Here is a 21,095-nt window from a genome sequence, read left to right as displayed (position 1 = left end):
CCCTGTAAGCAGTGACAGATCCCTGGGGCTACCACACTCCTCAGTCCAGTGCCCTTCCCAGGAGGAAAGGGTTTTTTTTTTCCCAGGAGGAAATGAAAACCACATGGACTGCCCAGGGAAGAGATCAATTAGACCATCTGGTCCTACCCACCACGCAGCAAAAACTGCTCCCTACAAGAAATTTCCCAAATTGCTCTATCCAGCCTCACTTGAGAAGTCCAAAGCAGTGGAGTTTCCACCTCTTCTCCTGGGATATTATTTCTCCCTGCAGGAAGCCTTTCCTAGCAAGATTTTCCTTTTGAAAATGTCTTCATTTCAATTTGCTGCCCCCCCTTCTCTCCCCTGCCTGTAAGCATTTGTGAACTACACTAATGAAACAGATTAATACCAAAAAGGAATTACAATTTAGGAATAAATTAGTTTATTTTCCTTTTATCTTCTACCAAAACCCCTCAACATGTCAAAGGAAGTCGGAATCTCCCTGAAATCTTCCTTTTTAAATTGGTCCCACTGCTCATAATTACACCTCCCCTCTATCCATACAAGTTACTTTGCTTTTTTTTCCCCTTCTCCTTTTTTAGGGAGGAGGGAAAGAAGGCAGAGAAAAGAGTAAGAAAGGGTGGGATAAGGGGACAGGGGAGAGGGACCCATCCCATCTGCTCAACCTTAATTGCTTCCAACACTCCCCAAGTGTCTGAAAATGAAGGTTATGATTCTGGTGTTGCCTGAGGAATATTCCCAACTTCATTCCAGATGAAGGATCTGAGTTTATCCAATAATTGGGTTTTCTGCACCAGGAAACAGCTTCTACTTCCCAGAAATACCAAGGAGAAAGGCTGAGATGTGGCCAAAATTGTGGGTAGCAGCTTGGAGAGAAAAGGACTGAGGGCTCAAATGCTGCTCCAATGAAATAATTGTTCACAAATGTTGGGAGGGCTGCAAGAGACAAACAAAGCCCCAGATATCCACCAGGCTGGAGGTTAAGCACATACTGATAGAGGGTGTCAAAAATGCAATGGTTTTGACTGAAAATGCCCTTAAAAAAGCGCTAGATGGGAAAACTCTATTCCAGCCACCATCCTATTTCCCCAAAGGATTTTATATCCAGGTCTGGTGGTAAAAACTATTCTAATTTATTACAAAAAAAAAAAAAAAAAGGTTATTTTGGGATTGATCATCACTTCAGCAAATAATGACCCACTGGATCCAAGAGCCTGCTGCCACTTCAAGGTCCTCCCTCTGGGACAGGGACACCTTTCACCAGCCCAGGTTACTCCAAGCCCCATCCAGCCTGGCCTTGAACACTTCCAGGGATGGGGAAATGCAGGGATGGGGAATTAGAACTCATTCAAGGCTGTTCCCATTCCACAGGTGCCCAGCTCAGCTCCTGCCATGAGTTTTGCTGGAGATCTTCATTCCCTCTTGTCCAAAACCATTCAACCACGTGTGTAAATCCTTGCCACACGAGGATCTGAAGGCCAATGGGAATTTTTTAGGTGGGAGGGCTGCTCCAGGTAGGAAAATCCATCGAGGAAGATGTGAGGGAAGCTCACACTGCAGAGGAACTCTCTGCTTGCTTTAGCAGCAAAATTTAATTCCCACCCTTGTACAGCATGTTCTGATATTTAAAAATATTCACTTGACTTCCACATCTCCTGTGCCCTTTATTTTTCAGACAGCTTCTCCTGGATGGGAAGTACAGGAAAATCCAAACTGCAGCAACAGAGCAAAGAGCCAGCAACCACTGCAGCCACTGACCCGGGGCCAGCTTTGGGGTGTTTTTGTTTAAAACATCACTTTTAGAGAGCTGCAAGATGAAATATATATTCTAAACCCTCTAACACTTATTAGAGGTCTAAAAAAAAAGCAGTTTTGGACATAGGAAGTGCATATGCAAAGGGAAAGGCAGAGCACAGGGAGGCAGCCTGCCCTTCCCTGGCTGCACGTCTCCCTTTCTTGGCTGCAAGGAGCAGCAAGGAAGTGATTGGAAAGCATTTATTTGCAAAATCACAGCCAATAAATCCAAGAGCAACAACACCCTCCCTCCCTCACACTGCTGTGTCCATGGGTGGGGGGGAAATGAAGGAGAGCTGTAGGTCTGACCAGCAGGCAGGTGCATGGCAGGAGAGCTTCATTCCCAAGATTTTTGGGAAGAGTTCAAGCCTATAAAGTGGAATATTCACCCAGGCTGCCTCTTACCTCTGCTGAATATAAAAATAGAATATAAAAATAAAATATAAAAAGCCTTAGGAAGGCAATGACAGTTGTGGAATGAAAATGCCTGAAAAGGTTAAAAAGGAAAAAAAAAAAGGACTGGGCTGTTGAATGAGGAAATGAGTAAGGGAGAGCAAGAGAAAATAAAACAGTACAGAAAAAGCCATCTAAATTCTCCTCCCCTTTCCTGGATACAAATACCAGCACAAGAAAACCGTAGGAAGCGAATCTGACTGCTTTGAAAATCACTGAGGTCAAAAGCCTGACAGAAGAAAGGAAAAAGGATTAAACAAAGGGATGATATAATCTATCCAGCTATAATTCAAACCTTGGAGGTATAAATAGCTCCACTACAGGCCTCAAGTCAACCACTAATTTACACTGCAATCAGGAGGGGGAGGCAGATACCCATCCCCACAAGCAGATTAATCCTTAATTGCTCATTTTTGCATTTCTGACACCTTTCTTTGAAGTACCAAAGCTGGTACCAGCCTGAAAATTGGAGAGATGAGCCTGGCTGCTGCTTGTTTGGGGCCCCATGCACAGTCCCAGATGCTGCTGTGGGTCCTGAGTGCAGAAAGGAAAGGAGGTGGCCCCAATCCATGGGGATAAGAGAGGATCAAAGCCAGCATTTGCCAGTTTGACACAAAGGGAAGCAGGACTCCAACCATGGCTCCTGTTTCACAATGTTTTCCCAAGGCCTTAATTGCAGATAAATACTTGGTGGGATATTCAAATACTTGTGAGCACTTCAATCACTTCAGAGGCTCTGTAAATCCCTCTAGGAATATTGGGAAGGATGGGCTGGGTGAGGTAAGAGCAGCAGGATCATCAGGATCATCAGCTGGGGGGGGTGGTGGCTCTCAGAAAGGGACACCCAACCCCTCCTCCAGTGCTGTGTCATTGATTCATCTTGATCCATGTGAGGAAGGCAGTGACAGTGATGGGAAGGCAGCTGTAAGGGAGTTCCTTCAGCCCCTGAGACATCCCCTGTGCAACTGCCTCGATTTTTGGGGGAGAAATTCCTTCATTCCATCATTCCTCATCACATTCTCAACTTCTGAAGTTCAATTCAAGAGCACAACCCTTCCTGTTGCTGTGTGCATCCCGTGTTCCCAGGAGGAGTGGCTGTGTGCAGACACCCCCTGCATGTGTTCTGTGGGTTATTTAACCACCCTGCCCCTCTTCATGACCCTCACTGCATCCCAGCTTAGCTGAATGGAATCAAAACACCATCCCAGAGCCAGAATCATGGAATGGTTTGGGTTGGAAGGGATCTTAAAGCCCATCCAGTGCCAACCCTGCCATGGGCAGGGACACCTTCCACCATCCCAGGGTGCTCCAAGCCCCTTCCAACCTGGCCTTGGGCACTGCCAGGGATCCAGGGGCAGCCACAGCTGCTCTGGGCACCCTCTGCCAGGGCCTGCCCACCCTCACAGGGAGGAATTCCTTGCCAACATCCCATCCATCCCTGCCCTCTGGCAGTGGGAGCCATTCCCTGGGTCCTGTCCCTCCCTGCTTTGCCCAAAGTCCCTCTCCAGCTCTCCTGAAGCCTCTTCAGGCACTGAATCCCCCCTTCCCTGCTGCCCACAATGTGGGATCACCCAGGGCACGTCCAGCCTTTCATCCACCAACATCCCCAAGATTTCAGAGCTGCCATTTCCCAAACCCCTGCTATTTTCTGCTGATGAAACCCAGCATCCCATATAAAAATTCCTATCCTGTAACACATCAGACTTTGTTTAGCCAACAACTTTCTCCTCACACCATCTCACCAGTCACCAGCCTTAATGATGTCCAACCTCTGCTACTCAAAACTTTGAATTATTCCTTTTGGGAAGCTTGATCCCACTATGAGGAGTGGGGTTTTTTTGGTGTCCCAGTGGTTATTTCATTAGGATGTGCCCCTGGAGACCTTATTCCAGGCTGAGTGCGCAGCTAGTGGGAAAAAAGACTTCTTGATGATGCATTTTCCTACCAAAATAGAAGCAGCATCTTTAAACATAAACAGATTTCAGCTTCCAGCACGGCAGTCCTAGGGCAGGAGACTGAACCAGCTTTAACTACTGAAGTCACACAGGGAAGAATTTGTGAAAAAAAAAAAGAAAAAAGAAAAAAAAAAGTGTGGATTCTGTATTACAGCAGCCACGTGCTCCAGATGGATTCAATGCCATGTGGGCTGGTGAGAAAAAAAATAACTTTGCTCCTCCCCCGAAACAGAAGTTGGGACAATTCACATCAAAAGTGGATCAAGCACAAAGAAAAAGTCACCAAATGCTTCAAAAGCAGCAAATTGTACCAAATTCAGATGTTAAAGCATCACTGGGAAAAAAAAAAAAAAACCCACAACACCCTGTGGTATGAAACTCTGAAAATGCATGTTAAAAATTGTGTAACAGAGAATTTTTCCATATTTTTGCTCCCAAGAATAAAGACTGGGATAAATCAACAGCTGAAAGGGCTGAATGTCATCTTGCTGTGAGCCTTTGTTAATAAAAATCAGAGTATGGATGAAATCATTCAAGCTGAAAGGAAGTGCAAATGTTTTAAAAGGTATTTTCCTTTGAAAAGCAAAAATCTGCCTCACGGTGAAGAGAAGGAGAAAATCAGTTCATGACATTTCTTTCCTTTTGTGACAGGGAAAATTTATTAAAATTATGATTGCTGCATAAGGAAATAAAGTCATTTCATTACAGGCAAGACATGGAGCACTGAGGAAGAATTTCTTCCCCTGCTAAGGCTCAAACCCCATGAGATGACAAAGCAGGGATGGCCAGAGCACAGAGAGGGGACCAAAGGTGAGCCTGAGCATCCTGCTGATTGCCTGCATCCCATCATTTCACCAGCACTCCCAATTAAGCACCTCTTACAGATTCATCATGGACTTCAGCAAGCTGACAGCCCTTCCAAAAGCCCAGAAACAGCCACTTTAAAAACAATGAAAACCCCTGAACACCTGCCTGAGGGATGAACAAACTGGTGTCTAGCAGATATTATCTATTTTTTTTTTTTTTAATTTAAGAGCAAATAAAATTGAAGTGGGGAGTAGATGCTTTAAAGCACTTAATGCAGAGCTGGGTTGCCAGCCAACATCTCACATCTAAAACATCTTCCTAAATGATACATTTCAGGATTCAAAGCACATAAAAATAAAGAAATAGATATTAAATAGGTTTTGATCAAGCTTTTGGCTGCTTGGGAAAAAGACTTTTAACAGATTTTGCTCTGAAGCAAAACAGCAGCTGGGAAGCACCTCCATCAAAGCTGATCTTCCATTGATCAACTGGCTCAAACCCAGTGCCAGACTGGGCTCCCCAGTTTGTTTTTGGGAGCATCCCTGGTGGAATATTTCGGGGTGGTTTCAATGCTGCTCAAGGCACCTGAGGAGCAGAAAATTCATTTCCTATGATCTGCCATTTGAGCAAACAAATCTCCATCCTGCCCTAGGTGTGTCTGAGCTCCAGGCCAGCCAAACTGAGCCTCTGGCAGGAGTGGGGCAGCACCTCAATATGGGGGTTGAGGTCTTTCTACCCCCCAACACCTGCAGGGGGTTCTTCTTTCTTTTGAAGATGTGGTGACCTGGCAGCAGCATGGCCTGAGGCAGCTGCAGGCACTGATCCACTGCAGCTGGAGTTTCAGGTTGGTTTTTTGACAGTAAATGATGTCTGGAAGGGACACCTGCTCTGACAGTGTGCAAGCAGAATCCTCATCCTGAGTGTTCATCCCAAGACACACTGGGAAGAAGAAAATCCAGCCAGCACCACCCTGCATGGGGATCCTCAGGTGTTTCAGCCATTCCTGGGGCTCCTGCACCTCCCAGTTTGGGGAACTGGGAGGTTCCTTCCAAATAATTGAAAGGAGCCCTTCCAAATAATTTCATTTTTGCTCAGATTTAACTCTTTCCCTCAAAATTACAGGTCACCACCTGTAATTTGGAGCTCATCTTTGGGATGAAGGCAGGGAGATGCTGAACATCCCAAACATTTCCACACCTGAGTCCTCTTACACAGAATAAAACACCAACACAACGTGAATCCTGACCACCTCTTCTTCTGAAAAACCCAACTCAGCTTCCACATTTCTGCTGCTTAATCCCTTCAGCCATTTCCCCCTCCTGCAGAGCTCTCACCTCCCCACAAGTTTCCTCTGCAAGGAGGAACCTTAAATAACAAAACCCAGCTGGGATGCAGCTGCAGAGACCTCTCTGCTCAGTCCCACCTGCACCTCAGAAGCTCAGATGTCACTTTAGATGCCATAATATCCACACACTTTGGGGGACAAACAGCAACATTTCATTCTCTAAACCAGTTTCTCTCAAATACAAAGTTTTTTACAAAATCATGGTCTTGTTCACATGATCTTGTTAATTTAGCACGCTGGTCTAGTGGAAGGTGTCCCTGCCCATGGCAAGGGGTTGGATTAAATGGTTTTTAAGATCTCTTTCAACCCAGAACATTTTATGGTTCTGTGATTCTGTGACCTCTCCACCTCCCTGTACAAAACTGGAAGCAGCCCATACTAATAATTTTTGTTTGTTTGTTTTTCAATTTGGGTTTTTTTATTAAATTAAGGGCCAGGTCTAGTTGAATTTTAAACCTACAAACCTCCTCTAGAGTGACAGCAGCTTGACCTTGTGCCTCCTCAGAAGCTCAGCTGTCACTTTAGATGCCATAACATCCACTCATTTTGGGGGAGAAACAGCAACATTTCAAAGTTGCTGTTTCTCCCCCAAAATGAGTGGATGTTATGGCATCCAAATACAAAGTTTTTTACAACATCTTGGTCTTGTTCACATGATCTTGTTGATTTAGCACGCTGGTCTAGTGGAAGGTGTCCCTGCCCATGGCAAGGGGTTGGATTAAATGGTTTTTAAGATCTCTTTCAACCCAGAATATTTTATGGTTCTGTGATTCTAGGACTTCTTCACCCCCTTGTACAAAACTGGAAGCAGCCCATCCTATTTTTTTTTTTGTTTGCTTGCTTTTTAGTATTTTTGGTTTTTTCTGGTTTTTTTCTGGTTTTTTTTTTTTTTTTTTAATTAAGGGCCAGGTCTAGTTGAATTTTGAACCTAGAAACTTCCTCTAGAGCAACAGCAGCTTGACCTTGTGCTTCCTCAGAGGCTCAGCCCAAGGTTAAGACCTGAGGTTGCCAAGAATCTGCTGAGTGAGGTGCAGCCAAGCTGGGCATCTTCCATGGGGGAAAAAGAGCCATGAGGAGGTAAAACACAACTTTATTGTAGCATAAACTCCATCTAAATTTGAAATGTTTCACTTTAAAAAGCTTCTCCCCTCCCTGCAGCTCTGCAAAGAGAGAATTGCTCAGCAGGGCACACAAACCACATCAAATGGAAGCAGAACCTGCCCAAGCAGCTCAGACACAGCCCCCACCCCCAAATGCTCTCTGCAGCAGCAAAGCTGTGGATTACAGAGTTTCCTTCCCCAAATATTGGACATTTCACTGGTTCACCACCCACTTCCTGCACTACAGCTCACACCTGGGTGAGACAGGACAGGAGAAGAAAGGAAAATATCTTCTCTATGGATAGGCACCTAAAAAATCCATTAAAAATCAAGTTTGGACATTAAATTTCCTCAGCAATGGTCAACCAAATGAAGCTGTCCTCCTCCTCCAGAGCACCCTTCCAGACCCCCCAGGCCATAATTTACCTCCTTCCCCAGCAAGTTCATCCCTGGGCTCCACAGGTACCAACTGTGCCCTCTCTCACCCCGAGTGCTGTTGTATTTTGACCGAGCTCAGAGAAACTGGTGGAGTTTGTAAGAAAAATATCACATTTTGTGTCAGAGCTGGAGGATTTACGCATCAAAAGCTTGTCTGGCTTCTCCCCACCTGCAGCTTTTACCTGCTGCCAGGTATCACTTCCCATGAAATGCACCCACCTCAGGCCAGCACAGCTGAAGGATCCCTGCTGGAACACTGGATGCTGAGAATTTTAGATTTTCTCTGTTGAAAGGCACAGACCCTCAAGAAAACACTACATTTGACCTGAAGTTAATAACACTAAGATTTTAAGTGTGTAATTTGAAGTGTGTAATAGAAAACTTGAATGTTTTAAAATATAATAATATATATAAAGCTAAAACAGAAGTTTTAAAGCAGTAATTAGTCCTTCTTCTTCATAAATTTAACTAGTATTTTATAACTAAACAAAAAAGTCCACATTACAAAACATAAGTAATTATTAAGTTAAAAGAAAAAATAATTTAAATGTCATTTCTTCATGAAATAGTTTTTCCTTAAAAAATCTTATCAAGGTAAATATGAAACCATTTTATAACTTGTTAGTAAAATACTATAGAACTCACAACTTGTAATATTGTCATATAAATAAAAAATTAATAAAAATCTGAATCCAAACAGAAAATACCATCAATAAATTTAATCCCAACCCTAAACAAAAAAACAAACAAAAAACAAACAAATAAAATAAAATAAAATAAAAAAAAAAAAAAATCAACGGATCACAGCTCTGGGAAATACACAAAATAATTAATTTCTCCAGCCTGCTTTATCTCCCTGTGGACATCCACATACAAAAATCCCCAACCCAGCTCTCTGCCTGCCCTCAGAATGACTCTGTGTGAAAAGGGAACAGGTCCCTGACCAAGCACAGGCAGTTCTGCACCACATCCATGTGTTTAATGCATCACAAATCCATTTAACTGGAGCTGTGAGGGGTCCACATCTCCCTTGCCAAATTCCTGTGTAATTTTTCTTTCCTTCTTCTTTGTCATTGCATAATCCAGGGCAGATTTGTACAGCAGGATTGAAGGAGCAGTGGCTGGGGCAGAGAGAGGAAAACACCGGTGCCAGCCTGCCAGGGGATTTCCAGGCTTTGCTCTTGGAAAGGCCTGATAAGATGGATGTATTTGTTTTAGCTTTCAGCAAGGAACCTCAAAGATTTGGATTACAAAATCCTTAAATAATATCAGAGAACTGAGTTCTGGAAAAGGAGGCAGGAGAAGTTAATGGTGTTAGCAGTGACCTGGCTGATCCCACTGCTGACCTGTGTCTGCCTGGGCAAACGTGGTCCTGAACCCTCCTTGTGGTGTTGGGGCAAGACAGTGCAATTCCAATTGGGTGCAGCTCCAGAATTTCATGGATTTTGGTTTCTATCAGCTGGGACCAGATGTTTTCCTCTGGCACCTCCAGTGCTTGGTACTGTGAAAAAATGGCAGCAAAGCAGCTGCACTTGTGTTTTACCCACAAAGCCAGAGCACATCTGACTGAATTCCCTCTTCTTTTCTGGTGGAAGGGATCTCAAAGACAATTTAATTCCATGCTGCTGCCATGGGCAGAGACACTTTCCACTTTCCACTAAACCAGGTTTGCTCCAAAGCCCATCCAACCTTGAGCACTTTGAGGGATGGTGCAGCCAATCTGCCCAAAATGAAGGATCTGTTCTATTGAAAATGTGAATCAACTCAACCCTCCCACTGGACCAAACACAATCAAAGCTGGGATGTGTCTGCAGACATCAACATGAAAATGATTTGCTCCTATAGGTGCAGACCCACCAGTGGCAGCAGCAGCTGTGCTTAGCTGCAATTAACTAAATTAGCATGGCTTGATCTCAGTGGAGACAAGTTGTTGAGGAAGCCCTCAAACTTAGCAAGCAAACACAACTAAAAACCTAAACCTCCTGCAGCTGCACCCCTCCTGAAAGCTGAACCTGTGGTTGCTGCACCCTGGCAACGTTTTTATGAGGCAACCACCCCTCTGGTGCAGTTTCCCATCTGTTCAGGCAACAGGTACATCAGTTGCTGGTATCGGTTTTTCAGGACTGAATTTCAATAAAAATCACACATCTCAGAAGGATGTGAGAGCAGTTGATGTCTGTGAACTGATAGTTATGCCTAATTAACATAAAAATGAGGTTTTCCTAATCACCTGCAAGAGGAAACCTGCTTGCAGAACAAGCTACTGGGAAAAAAAAAATAAATTACTCCTCAGGGAGGCAGTTGTCAGAAATAAGGGTGGATGTGTTTATTTATACCCAGCAGCTCCAGGTAGGGGCTGCAGGTCCTGACACGCTGCCTGGAGTGGTTTCTGCAAGGAGTTTTCTCCTTCCTGTCCCCATTCCATGCTCAGCTCCAGCCACCCAGTGCTGGAGGTGTGTGCTGGGAATGAGGGTTTGCACTCTGTATTTTTTTAGGATGCAGCAGGCCAGGTCAGCTCACCTCAACAGGATCAAATTTCATGTAGAAGTCTGAAGCCTAACAGGAGAGAGGTGGGGAGAAGTGCCAGTGGGATTTAGGAGCACCATTCACTGGTGATTTCTGGTCTCTGGGCAAACTCTGTGTTTCCAAAATGTACTCCAAGGATCAGCCTGCACATCAGCAAGTCCCAAAATGTGACAGCAATCTTTAAAGGGCTCAGAAGCACTGCAGCTGGTGCTGGCTTTGACCAAAACTGCAAATCCAAGTGGGGGAAAAACCACTTTGGACCATCAAAGCAGAATCCACCAGGATGAAGCAGTGCAGGGCTGGGGTGAGTCCTGACCCACCACCTCCTCTCTCATCTCATGAAGTTTGGTCACAACTGCACTGCTTGAGGAGAAGATGAAGTTGTGGCACTTTTTTGAGGAGCAATCCTTGAGGGAGAGGCTGTGGGACCGCGGTGGAGGGTGCTGGAGGGTACCCCTGGAGAGAAGCACCAGCAGCACCCCAGTGATAAATGAACTTTCAAGTTACTGAGAGAACAAACACCAGAGGAAGGAGCCAACCACAATTACTGACTTATCTCTCAGGAAAGACATTTCAGTTATTGTGGGTAGCACCGAAAACAACAGCTCGGGGACGGGCGCTGGGGCAACCGCTGGAGGAAACCACAAGTGTTGAGCTCTTCTGCAAATCCAGGGCACATCAGCCTGGCTCCCACCTCCCCAAAAACTGCTGGCAACACAGCAGGAGGAGGATATGGATGGTGCAGAGGTTGTGGATGGTTTAGGATGGGCTGTGTTGAAGCAGGATCTGTGGTTTCAGCGCTCCCCCTCTCAAAAACGTGGCACTGGTGTCAAGGGAGTGTCCCCTCCACACCCTGATGGTTTCTGCCCTTTTCAGCAGCTCTGGCAGTGATGTGCACACTCAAATACAGCCCCACGCAATGCCACATCTCCATCACACTGAGCACCTTGCTCTGATTGCTATCAACACACATTGGTGCTCCTCCCAACCCAGGGCCTCACAAACCGATGCTCCCATCACTCACACCTGCCCCCAATGCTCTGGGGGCAGAAGTTCCCCCAGTTCTCCCCATCAAAGTCAATTTTTCAGAAAATGAATACATTACACAAAGTATTGCAGATGAACATCCCAATGTATTTGCCTTAACCTTTTCTACTCTCTACAAAAAGGAAGTAAGAGAATTGCAAACAAAATTTTTAATGCCATCAGATGTAGTCAAATTTAGTGAAGACACCAGGTTTAGCATCAATGTAGAATTCAGAATTACACAAAAAACTTGATCTTGTATGTGAAACCTAAAGTCATCCAAAATTCCAGTAATTCTTTCCTTGCTTTTTCTAGTCCTGTAAGACACCATAATTTTAAATATTGGATAATTGGAGTCTGCAGCTTGAAGGTTTCTCCAAAACACCAGCTCTTTTTGGAGATAGACTGATGTCACTGGAGCTCATTTGCTTAATTAGTGATTTAGTGATTTACAGAAAGATCTCTTTAGGAGAAGGGGGAAACCTTTCAAATGAAAAGCTCCAAGTGCAGAATCAAGAGACCATCCCAAATGACTGTTTACTCCCATCTTGTACATAATTTTGGGCCATGCTCTATCAATCAGCAGCTGTGACTGATGCCATTACACCTCCTAAATAAAAAGTGAACTCTGCAAGAGACCAAGCACCACTGAGTTTTTCCCTAACAGGAGGATGTTGCTTTTACAAAATCGTGCTGGGATGATCAGTCAGCACACAGAATAAACACACAAATCCCAACGCTGCTGCACCATCCTGGAGGAGTTTTCCCCTTATTTCAGCACTTTGTTTTTATCACTGCAGCCTTCCTTCCCCCAAGCACTTGGCTTTTGCTGACCGCTGCACCCCGGCACACAAATCCTTCTGCAAAGGGGTGCTGGGGTACTGTGGAACATGGGGAGAGGGCCTGCACACATGTGCACGTTGCAAGGAACAATAATTCATGCAAATCCCTGCTCCAAGCAAATTCCACAGCAGTGCATCTTATCACAAGCCAAACAAAAAGCAGGAATAGGCTGGAGAACGGTAAAGCCCCGTTCAAAGAATTCGCTCTTGTTGCAGCTTGAATTTCCCCCTCTCCTTCCAACAGCTCTCTGCTGACACCAAAACCCAAGCAGCCATGAACTGAACCCATTAGTCAGAAAACCCAAATTGTGAGAGGAAGCAAAGCCTCTGTTCCAGTAGATATTTGGGAGACCAGCAGACCAGAGACCATCTCACCCTCCTGATGATGCCTCCAGGCACAGCCATGGCAGGAAAAACCCAGCAAGGCAAGAATTCAGGTCTAAAATTAGCACAAAAACTACTTATAAATCCATTTAACTCTGCTCACATTTGTATTTTCTTCTCCAAGTTTGCACAACAGTTTACTGCTTTTAAATCAGGGATTTTCCTCTGTTTCATCCATCAAGAGCTGAGCACTCTCTTGCCACATTTGGAGATAGACCAGCTTTCCACAGACGCTCAAGATGATGAAAATAAATGAATAAAATATATCTTTAGTTCAAGTTTTCTTCTTTTTTTTCTGAGATTGCAAGTTAGAACCTGAATTCCAACCCAACCACTGGGTTTCAGCAGAACAAAAAAATCCCTGTGCTGAGTGCTCTCAAATAAGAGTCATGTCCCTTCCAACTCTGCACCAACAGAGACCTTATTATCCTTTGGGGGAGGAAGTCAGATTTTTTCCACTTAGTTACGTTCCCAGGTAGGTCTTAAATAAGATTTCCCTTCCATCTGTGTTTAAAGGGACACTTTAGCACAAGTTACTGCTTGGCCATAGAGCCATGGTTGTGTACTGAACCCCAAAATAGAGTGATGGCCACTGGCCAGCACCAAAATTACCAGCACCTCTTCCTACCTTAATTATCATCAGTCAATCGTCCACCTGCACTTCATTAGGAGCCCATAAAGGTTCTTCCAGTGCTGCCCCCTGGAAACAAACAAACAAAAAAAGCTTTTAGATCCAAAGAAGACAAATACAGCAACATCTTAGGGCAACAGCATTTTTACTGCTACCAGCAAGGCAATTCCACTCCATTTTACCAGATGCAAAATGCAATTTTTTATTTTTGCTCAAGCTACGGACACACTCGAAGAAATGAAAATAACTTCTAAGTACAGAAAGAAAAATTGGGAGTTTCCAGGGTTAAAAGTGCTCTTGGGAAGAGGTGGCAGGAGGGAATTACAGGGCAGCAGCAGTTGCAGATGAAGGGACTCTGATATTCCCAGCTTGGCCTGATAGATGCACTGCTGTTTGGGTAAAAGCAAATAAAGTGTAGAGGGTCCAGAGCTAGAGGAAATGGAGAATTGCTACTGTGGTGAGGGCTCTTCTGAGGGTGTAGTTCCCCAGACAGAAATAGTTTGGGTATTGGGAAAAGCAGTTCTGTGTGTTCATTTACTCCCACCCCAAGGGAAGGGGACAGAAAGCCACATGGAGGTCACCAGGATTTCTGATGGCCATATACCCATGGGACAGCCACCAGCCCAAACCTCTCTGGATACAGACTCTGGCTGTAGGATCAAGTGTGATCCTATAAGGAACAGGCTGGAGACCTGCAGGGATGTTTGTGATGTTCTCACACTTGCACAAACCACCTCCCTCCCCAGCAGCTCTCGGGTTTGGGTTCCTGGCTCCATCAGCACAGCCACACCACGGGGCTCACAGTTCACTTGCCATGTCCACACTGCCCCTGGCTGTTCCCCACTTTTACAGGACCAGCCAAGTTATCTCCACTCCCTGCATCTCAGTTCCCCTTCCCAAAATATTTTTTACCCACATCAGCTTTGAGGCAGCAGAGGGGCTCCTTGCAGGAGTCTGCAGAGCCAACCCCCAACTAATCCCATCTTCTGGGCTGCTGCTCTAAAGCACAGAATTAGAGACCTGAGGCACTTCTAGATTTCGAGTTGAATACATTTAAACCAAATTAATTTTATTTTTTTTTCCTATCGACATCTTTCCTGGCCAGCCTTGGGCAGGATGTGACCCAGCCATCTGCTCTGTCAGTGCCAGGAGCTGTGGAGCTCAGACATAATCCCTGGGTGATCTCCTCATTGTTTTCCATCCTGCTCAAGTGTTGACTCGAGCACTTGTTCAATTAGACAAGCCTCAGCACTGCAATCAGATGGGCACACAGGGCTGATTTTCTGCCTCCACTGAGAAGAAAAAATCTGATTTAGTCGAGTGTGATAGAACTGGGAGCTTCAAAGCAGAGAGACCTGGAGATCATGTCTGCTCTGAAGTCTGCCAGAATTGCTGCTTAACCTGAGCAGACCACCAGCAACTTCCATTGTAAGAGAAGCTGTGAGACAGGGCAGATTAAAAGACATTGGATCTGCCAGGGAGGAGGAGAGCTGGGTTATTTTCCTGATACTTCTTTTTCAGGGGAAGTGGAGAACAGCTGAGGTATCTGCTTTCTCTTGGCTCTGCCTCTAAATGAGTGACCCCAGATGTGCCAGACTTGCTGGTACTCCCACATCCCACTTGCATTTTCTTCCTTATGATCCAGCATTTCCCAACACCTCCCAGAGCTGCTGTCCTGGGGCAGAGGGGTATGAGGGCTACAAGAACTCAGTCCAGCCTTCAGCCTGTCCTCTCCTCCCTGTGCAGGAGGGGTGAAGCCCTGCCATCCTTTGGTTAGCTCCATGCATTTCAACAAAGCAGTAAATTTTATGGGACCGAGTCAGGAAGCTGGCATAAGCAAATGTGCTGTCAATATTTTTATGGCCAATTTATTCCTTCTTTCACAAGGCTGACAGATTCCAAACACAGCTTTGGATGGTGCTAAGTGTAAGAGAATCACAGAATTATGGAATGGTTTGGGTTCGAAGTGACCTGTGGAGATGATCAAGTCCAGTGTCACTGCCATGGGTAGGGACACCTTCCACTACCCCAGGCTGCTCCAAACCTGTCCAGCCTGGCTTTGGACATTTCCAGGGATGGCAAGTTTACAATCTCTCTGGATAACCTGTGCCAGGGTCTCATCACCCTCAAACCAAGGATTTCCTCCTAATATCCCATTTAAATCTACTCTCCTACAGCTTAAGCTCATTCCCCCTCATCCCATCACTCATGCTCTTGTTCAAAGTCCCTCTCCAGCTCTGTTTTAGCCTCTCTAGGTGCTGGAAGGTCTCCCCTGCTGGAGAAGAGGAGGCTTTGGGGAGACCTTCCAGCACCTAGAGAGGCTAAAACAGAGCTGGAGCTACTCCCACCATCTAAGAGCTGGAGAGGGACTTTGAGAGCTAAAACAGAGCTGGAGCTACTCCCACCATCTAAGAGTTCAAAGGGAATCAGCAATGAAGCTGAGTTTCCCCAAAGCTCCTTGCAAGACAAGGACAGCACCTCCTGCAAGAGGAGAGTACACTGGGAGATCACAAAAACCAGCAAATGCAAAGGCACAGGGAACACAAGAGAGCTCATAAATGCCAATGGCACGTGTGTGAACAGGGTGTAGAGATGGCTGTGCCTTCAGATGGCTGTAAAAAGGGATCAGTGGCAGGAGCAGGGGGGAATTTGGGATGTGTGACTTGCAGTGACTCACAGCCCTCAGTCCTTGTGACAGGTACAGAGCACGGCGAGGCACTCGAGTATGAGAGTAAAAACATCTCATGTTGTACACGCTCACAGGAGTGTCTTACATCCACAACTGTTCTTAGAAATTACTCACTGGCCTCAGAAACCAGCTTCTGTGCAGAGAGGAAGTGTGACTGCCAAGGAGCAAGTGTGGCACAGAGCTGAGTGTCCCACATTTGGCTCCTGCAGCCCCACACAATCCTTTCCACTCCTCTGCCTTTTCCTGACCCCACTGTGCCATGATGTGCCAGCAGTGTAATCCTCCCAAAAAGCTGCATCAGGAGGATCTGGTGCCATCAGAGTGTGGAAAGCCATCCCTGCAACCCACTGACCTCAGGAATACCATAATAATTCATAATTATTATTTCTATACCATTTATATGTATTTGGATGAAAGCAATTTAACCAGCTGTTACACCACACCAATGGCAAGGAAGACATGCCAGATGCAGGAAGGAACTTTTATTCTCTACCATGAAAATTCAGTTTTCTAATCCTGGCAGCACTGGGAAATCCAACACTGCCCTGATCCAGGTATTTCTGACAATGCTGTTGCACTAAGCTGCTTCAGAAAGAGATTCCAGTTATGAAAACTCAGGGTCAAATGTCTTCCAGGATGGTTAGAATGATGGAATACCCTGAGCTGGAAGGGACCCATCAGAATCACTGAGTCCAACTTCTAGCCCTGTGCAGAACACCCCAAGGATCCCACCCTGTGCCTGAGAGAGCTGCCCAAAAACTTCTCCACCTCAGACAGGCTTGGTGCTGTGACCAGCTTGTCCTGGTTTTGGCTGGGAGAGAGTTAATTTTTGGGATAGAGTTCATTTTCTTCCCAGTAGCTGGTACAGTGTTTGGGATTTGGGATGGGAGTATTGGTTAGCTCTGTGCATTTCAACACAGCAGGAAATTTTATGGGACCCAGACAGGAAGTTGGCATAAGCAAATGTGCTGTCAATATTTTCATGGTCAATTTATTCCTTCATTCACAAGGCTGAGAGATTCCAAGCAGAGCTTTGCATGGTGTTAAGTGCAGGAAAATCACAGAATTTCACAGGTGATGGAGACAATGACAGATTAATAGGAACAAGATGTTCTTTAAGATCCCTTCCAATCCAAACCACTTTGTGATTCTATGGAAAAAAAAAACAACCACCTATTTCTTTTATTAAAATGAGGAATACAAGGTTACAGTCTGAGAGGGCTTTTTGGAATAACCCTGCTGAGAAAATGCTCTGGGAATTCAGATGACGACAGCAGTTTTGTTAGTTGGGAATATTAATGGTATAAAATACAAAAATGGCTACAACACACAAAAATGCTCAAGATCAGGGGTTGGCAAAGGTGGCCCACAGTTCCAGAGTCCTCCATCCCTCATTAAAATAATTAAAATAACAGGAAGGCAGGTATTATTTGTTGGCTAGACAGCCCCAAATCCCACTGCCTGTTAATCCACCTGAAACCCAAGTGTATCAAGGCAAATTAAAGCTGCCTTTAATCCATGCAAATCTCAGCCCAGGAATCCTTTATTCTCTTACCTCCTGCCATGAGTTTAGCCCTGCCCTGCACCCCATTCATGCTGCCAGAGCAAAACAACACAAAGCTCCATATTTTAGTAATAGAAAGAAGGAATTTTTGGAGCTTTCACACGTTTTGGGATTGGGAAGCTTTGTGCTTCATTGGCTGGGTGAGACCAAACCCCGTTCCACCTGGGCTTGGTTTAATCATATGTATCGACACACATAAATTAGGGCAATTTGTGCATAAATTAGGCAGCATCATTATGCTAATTGGGCTGCTATGATTGTGCTGAGAGTGTTTGCAATCTGCCACAGTCCTCTGGGACAGCGCTGAGAGGGAGCTGCTGCCTCTGAAAAGGCTGGAGCTCCTCTGGGATCCTGCTGGGGCAGGCACAGCCCCACAGCAACCCAAAACAAGAGGAGAAGGGGTGAGGGGAGCTGGTGGGATCTGCTTCCTCTGGAATGCTGGTTCCTGTTCTCTGGTTCCTAAATATCACATCCTAAACTCCCCCTGATGCACAAAACAGGTGGAGTTATAGGTGGCTGTAGAAAGAGGCTGCTGGAAAAACAACTCTCTGAGGTGTGTGTAAACCAAAAAAGAGCAGGAGACCCAAATCCCTTGCACTTGGCTGTATCAAATTGATGAGAAGAAAAACATAAAAACAGAGCCACTCCACTGTACCTCTTATTGCAACAGAGGTAGGAATGGTTGCTGGGATCAGGGAGGTATAAGAGTAACCTGATGATCCCTGTCCTAAAAGAAAAAAAACCAAACCCCTAAATCTTTCCAATTGAAGGAGCAAGGATAAGGGAGGAACAAAAAAACTACAAAGTGACTGCTTTTCCTTCTGGAATTGTAGAATATCCAGAGCTGGGGAGGAACCAAAAGGATCATTGAGTCCAGCTCCTGGCTCTGCACAGGACACCCCAAAAATCACAGCAGAAACTCAGTTAAATCATTAAGTCACCATACACAGCCAGGTCTATCTGGAGTAGGTAACTATCAAGGGATTTTTATTAAGACCTTCAGGGGCTTCTACCAAAGCATGGATTTCTTTAGCTATGCCACAGGAGTCCTGCAGGGCTGTGGTTGGTGTCCCTGTCCAGAAAATGGCTCTGCTGCTGCTGGTGATGCTCAGCTCCAGCTCCAGGGGCTGGGGCTGCACCACATCTCCCTCCTCCTTATGGATACCAGGGGATGCTCCCAAAGTCATCCAGTTTTCTTTCTAAAACTGGTCACTAATTTACCCAATGGGACCATTATGCTGAAAAATCCTCCCTGTGGGAATGGAGTTCTCTCCCTTCAGAGGGAATTTGAGGTTGGTTTATTCTCCAGGATCCAGCCAGGAGTTTTTCCTCTGACAGACGTGCTGGCACTTTGCCTGGCTAAAAAACATACAGCAGAAGAGCAGCAAGCACTAAGCTACTACTACTAGAAGTGTTAAAAATCAACTTTGAGCAAACCATCTGGTAACTCTCACTGTGCCACAGGTGAGAGCAAACACAATACGCTCTGTACAGCACCAAAAATTCATCACTGCTCAGAGAATAAGGCTGTGAAACACCAAACCAGCCCAGGGGAAACCAGGAACAAGCTGCCCAGAGAAGCTGAGGCTGCCTCAACCCTGGAAGTGTCCAAGGACAGGCTGGACAGGGCTTGGAGTAGCCTGGGATAGTGGAAGGTGTCCCTGCCCATGGCAGGGTGTGGAACTGGATGATCTTCAATAAAGGTGGAAGGATGAAACACTAAAAGGGCAGAGACACATGGGAACTGGAAGATGCTCCACAGCCAGCTGGAGCAGGAAGCAGAACTGAGCTGCTTCAGCTGCAGGGACAAAGGAATTAGTGAGATACAAAGGGGAAAAAATCTGTAGCCAGCTTCCTTCTGCTCTTCTGTGCTCCCCTTGAGCATGAGCAGCTGGATGGTGGCTTTTCCCCCCATCTTTAAGCAGAACTTTCTCTAAGGAGTTTATCAGTGAAAGCAAACTCATCTCCCTCCCTATGATGGAATATGGAACCTGGCATGGGCCAACACCAGCATCCTAAGACCCAGTAATTCCCAAGCCTCTCTGAACACCCACCATCTTATCAAAACTACAGCTTTAAAACCTCTTCTCTGCACTCTTTGGTGATAATTAGTTTTAGTCTGTCACCATCAGATCAGTTTAGGATTGCATCTAAGCCAAAGGGATGTGAAAAGGTTTTGTGCAAAGCCTCTCCACACCAAATCAAGTTCAAAAAGGGGAAAGACAAAACACGAGCTGGCTGCACCAGCAGCTCCAACAGTTTCTGCTGCTCTGAAGGGAACACAGCAAGATTTAATAAACAAGCTCAATAAAGTTATTCTTCCCTGTTTTATTTCCCCTTAAAGCATCAGCCCAATTTGGTTTTGTTTCCATCACAAACAGCTCCTTTAATCGTTCCTGACGGGAGCACAACGCGGGGCCCAGGGCTCCCCCAGCCCCTGCCAGCTCCCAGTTAATGGAGCTGCTCTGCCTCACCACAGCAATTCCTGTAATTCAAGTCTGGCAAACAATTCCTAGGCTGAAAATGGGACAGCATCCAGTCGTTATCTCCTTTCTTGTAGAAAAAGAACTAAAAAAACCCATAAAAATCCAGCATTATTTACTCTACCTGCCTGTTTGCCGTGCTGGCAGTGCCACCACGCAGGTGTGACAGCAACAAACGCTGCAGCTCTCGCAGTTTTGCCTGTTGATGTCTCTCCTTTCATCCCAGCAAACAGCCTGTCAGAGCTAAAGGAGCAGCTGAGAGCAAGGAAAGCATCCAGCTCTCTCCTGACAGCTGAACAAGCCAGCAGTTTTCAGGAGGAAAAGCTTTGCTATGCTTCTAAACCATGGCAAGTCCTTCCAGAGGTGATCTTAAAAGTCTTTCCCAACTTTAAAGATTCTGTAATTCTAGTATTCTGTAATTCTAATCGAATTAATTTTGGTCCTGGTCCATCCAAGTAGCCTCACTGGTGTTTCTAACCTCATTCATCCGTACCAATCCACCCTAGGATTTCCATCTCCAAAAAAAAAAAGTATTAACAACCAAAAACCCATCAGTTTTCTTGCAGACACATTAATTGTGGACCAATCCCACCCCGGTGCAGACACCAGCCCCCGGCCAAGCTCAGGAACTGTGCACAAATGGAGGTGAAAGGCTTTTGTTTGAATGGTTTTGCTCACCAGGACACACCTGATAAGAGCCTGCAGCAAAGCCACACCCCGAGATAAACCCTGCGGGCTGAGTCTCCCAAAGGCAGCTCTGCATCCCGGGCAAGGGCTGGGAAACAAACACCCAAAGAAAACACTCTGTGTGTGTAACAGCACCATTTCCCTTGGCAAACCTCTCTGCTTTCCTTCCCTCACCCTCCCTGTGTGCACAGAACAACCATTCCCTGGCATTTTCTGAGTCCAGGTCTGCTCTCGTGGATGGGATGCAGGGCTGGTGCCTGATCCTGGAGCAGGAGCACCCCAAGATCTCCTGGTGCCTGTAAAATTTAGACCTTGCTGGTTTTTAGATTGGAATGTGCAAAGAGACTGGGCAAAAGCTGTTTGAAAAGAGG

General features: G+C 45.6%; 1 protein-coding gene across 3 annotated transcripts in view; it reads right to left on the bottom strand.

Annotated features, from left to right (window-relative positions):
* The window catches only part of PTPRA (protein tyrosine phosphatase receptor type A), a 520,615-nt gene that overhangs the window by 53,527 nt on the left and 445,993 nt on the right, over positions 1 to 21,095 (bottom strand). For 2 of the 3 annotated variants that reach the window (XM_050974180.1, XM_030239196.2), the window contains exon 3: positions 13,299 to 13,370. The exons of the other annotated variant lie outside the window; for it this stretch is intronic. Coding sequence is in view for 1 of the 2 variants with exons in the window: in XM_030239196.2 (XP_030095056.2) it covers positions 13,299 to 13,310 (12 nt within the window). In the remaining variant the exon portion in view is untranslated. The remainder of the gene's footprint in view (positions 1 to 13,298; positions 13,371 to 21,095) is intronic. 3 annotated transcript variants of the gene reach the window in all.

This window comes from Serinus canaria, chromosome 4, assembly GCF_022539315.1.
Source record: "Serinus canaria isolate serCan28SL12 chromosome 4, serCan2020, whole genome shotgun sequence".
Taxonomy (NCBI): Eukaryota; Metazoa; Chordata; class Aves; order Passeriformes; family Fringillidae; genus Serinus; species Serinus canaria.
The sequence above is the reverse complement of the archived record's forward strand: the minus strand, read 5'-3'. Positions and strand labels throughout refer to the sequence as shown.